Here is a 3275-nt window from a genome sequence, read left to right on the forward strand (position 1 = left end):
CAAGAGACAATCTAGGATTACGAGGATTACATTATTTTCCACAGTGACGAAAACTCTCCCTGACGAATACCGATTATTCTGTTTACGCAAAACAGGGCTGTTTATTCTTTCTACTGTTTCCCTGTGGCAAACTACAATAAGAGATATCTCTATTTATTAAGCAGTGAGCTTTGGGATCCTCTGGTATGCTCAATGTAACATATTTTACCATTCTCCAGACTTTTTAAACGGGACAGGGAGGAACAGAATTGTTCCCTTCTTCAAATTTTCCTCTTTATCAATATTAATGTTGTACATATCAGATAAAGAGATAATATGTGGCTATCAACAAGAAAAGCTAGAACCTTATACAGCTTCTAAAGATTTAAACTAGAATAAAGGAGATCAGGGGAAGGGAGGGAGGGAGGGGACAAAGCCATGAGAAACTAGAAAGCAAATTGTGCTGATTCTAGCATAACTTCATTAACTCAGCCTGCTTGCGGGGAGGGGGGGTATAAATCGAATGAATAAAATTAAATATAAATAAATATACACAGAGAAGCAGAAAATTACTGCTAACTACTAAGTACAAAATCACATAAGATCACTGGAACAAAGAAATGGAGCTTAAAGGCAAGTTCTACATGGTCTCCAGACTTAAAATTCAAATTTCTAAACTTCAAACATTCTCAGATATTAATATTTCTGTTTAAGATGGTACTTCTTATCAAATTAGATATCAAGGCACTGTCAAAACAGCAACTAGCTTTGGGGCAACAAAACTACTTGATGGCCATAAAGGAATGACACTTTTTCAGCCTAGCCTACTTAATGGAATTACTGGGCAGTGAGCAGCCAACAAAGTTCCTTATATATCACCATGAGAAAACCATATTGTCACAAGTTAATCCACCTAACTACTGTGTTGAGAAAATAGCAATAAAATGACCCACATAGTCTGCTGGTCTGTGGTAAACAAACAAACAACACCTGCCACGTATGATACTCCATACACTTTGGGCTTTTATATTTCCTAACAGTGTTGCTTTACACAGAGTTACGTCCTTCTAAGACCACTGACTTCAATGGATTTAAGCGTGTAGCAGTGCTTAAGCAGCCCAAATAGCCCAGTTTAGCCCAGGCGTCTGAGTTTGGAAGCTGAGCAGGATTTGGATGGGAGACCACCAAGGAAGACTTGGGTTGCCAGACAGAGGAAGGCACTAGCAAACCACTTCTGTTTGCCTCTTGCTTGGAACACCCTGTGGATGGGGTTGCCATGACTTGGCTGCAGCCCATTCTTGCCCTGACCTACATGGGCCAGGGAAGGCCAACCTCATTAGATCTCAGAAGCTAAGCAGGGTTGGATGGGTTCCTTCCAAGGAAGTCCAGGGCTGCTATGCAGAGAGCAGGCAATGGCAAACCACCTCCGTTTGTTTCTTGCCTTGGAAATCCCTCCAGGGTCTCCATAAATCAGCTGTGACTGGATGGCGCTTTCCACCATTAACCGTGCTCAGGGTGCCACGGCAAAACCCCTAAGCCCTAGCAGCTCAAACCAGTGAACAGGGTGGAATTCTAAAAACAGAGGTTTAAACTAAGGAAAATGGAGGTGTGATAAATGACACCTGCCAGAGGTAATATTTCACACTCTGGGCTTTTCTTTCCCCAAAGCCCCCAAACCTCAGGAGCAGACACCACTGAAAGCACGTAATTGGAGCAATGCAAAACGAGAGGAAGGCGGAAAAACGGGGAACAGGGATTTTTTGCAGGCAGACTCAAGCAAAAAGAGTCTGCTGGGCATCACCAGCGCGCCCTTCCAATTAAAGCCCCCCGAAGGCAAATATCCAGATAAACTTGCCCGGGGAGAAAATGAGGCTACGCGGCCACAGCTCGCTCCCACCTCCCCGCCCCCCGGGACCAACTTTCGCCTTCGGGGTGTTTCTCGTTTCCCCGCCCGCCCAGCCCCGGCCGACTTACCGCCCTTATCCTTGCCGTACATGTGCCCGGCCACCTGATGGGAGAGCGGCACGCAGCCGTTGAAGAACGGGACCTGCCCTCCATCCTCCTCTGCCTCCTCCGCCGAGGCGGCTGGGCTGGGCTGAACGCCCCGGGGGAGCCGCTCGGCCTCGGCACTCTTCGCGCCGCGCGGGGGCTCGGTGGCCATTTCCTGGGGCGGCCTCCGCGGCTGCCACATCCTCCCCGCCTTCAAGGGCCGCCGCCGCTGCTGCCTCGGCCCCCGGCCCGCCGCCCCGCGAAGGCCCGCGGCTCCATCGCGCGCCCCCGACGTCAGCAGCGCTTCCCTCGGAGAGCGGCGCAGCCACCCGACCTCCTCAGCCGCTCGGGCTCGACTGACTAAGCGGCACTATGCACGGGCAGCACCATGCAGGCACTGAGCATGCGCGCGTCGAGGGGCGCTTGCGCCTTACGGTGACTGACGCCACTAGGTCCCAAGGCTTGCCCGGGAGTTTCCCGTACAGCCATCTGAAACGTGAGGCGAAAGGGGCAGCGCTTGAATTACTCCAAGGGGAGTGAGCGCAGGGGCTAGGCGAGACTTCTGACGGCGCGTAGCCCTTGCTGTCGGTCCGTATGGGATGAACTGCGACCAGGTAGTAGTGAGAGCGGAGGGCACTCTGCTCAGGCTCAGAGACACAACTTGCAGTATTGTGGTCCTGAACTGCCGCATATTTTGTTAATCTTTAAGGTGCTACTGGACTCTTGCTGTTTTCTACTGCTACAGACTAACACGGCTACCCATCTTGATGAATCTCGTAGCAAACTGAGCCTTGGCAGAAACCTGTTCATAGTATGAGGCAGGATGCAGGCAGTCTGGATCCTGTTCCTATGCAAACTAAAGCACATAGAAGTGGCGAACAGCAAGGTAAAACTGATTCAAACAGCCCGAGACTCCCAGCTTTCGATTCTAAGCAGATAACCATAGCATAGACCTTACCTCTGGCAAGGAATGGACATGCTCATAGTTGTATCAGTGCAATGACTGTCCATAGCACGTTCCCTTAAGGTTCAATCCCTTAATCAGAGAGTTTTGGGAGAACCTGTAGATGGTTACAGCAGGACGTAGCCTCCCAAAAGTGTGGAGGGGGTTAACTTGGTCTCCACTTTTTTTTTTAATGAAAAGCCACCCACTCTAAACATCAAGATTGGGGGAAGGGTTGTGGCTCAGTGATAGAGCATCTGCTTGGCATGCAGAAGGTTCCGGGTTCAAACCCTGGCATCTCCAGTTAAAAGGATCAGGTAGTACATGATGTTGAAAGACCTCTGCCTGAGGCCCTGGAGAGCTG

General features: G+C 49.9%; 1 protein-coding gene across 1 annotated transcript in view; it reads right to left on the reverse strand.

The window, feature by feature from the left end:
* IPMK (inositol polyphosphate multikinase) overlaps nt 1-2332 on the reverse strand; it is an 18950-nt gene extending 16618 nt beyond the window's left edge. The window contains exon 1 of the mRNA XM_015428147.1: nt 1954-2332. Within this exon, the coding sequence (XP_015283633.1) occupies nt 1954-2170 (217 nt within the window). The 5' untranslated portion in view covers nt 2171-2332. The remainder of the gene's footprint in view (nt 1-1953) is intronic.
* Between the last annotated feature and the right edge of the window lie 943 nt (nt 2333-3275).

This window comes from Gekko japonicus, unplaced genomic scaffold (assembly GCF_001447785.1).
Source record: "Gekko japonicus isolate JY-2015 unplaced genomic scaffold, Gekko_japonicus_V1.1 scaffold1385, whole genome shotgun sequence".
In the NCBI taxonomy this organism is placed as follows: domain Eukaryota; kingdom Metazoa; phylum Chordata; class Lepidosauria; order Squamata; family Gekkonidae; genus Gekko; species Gekko japonicus.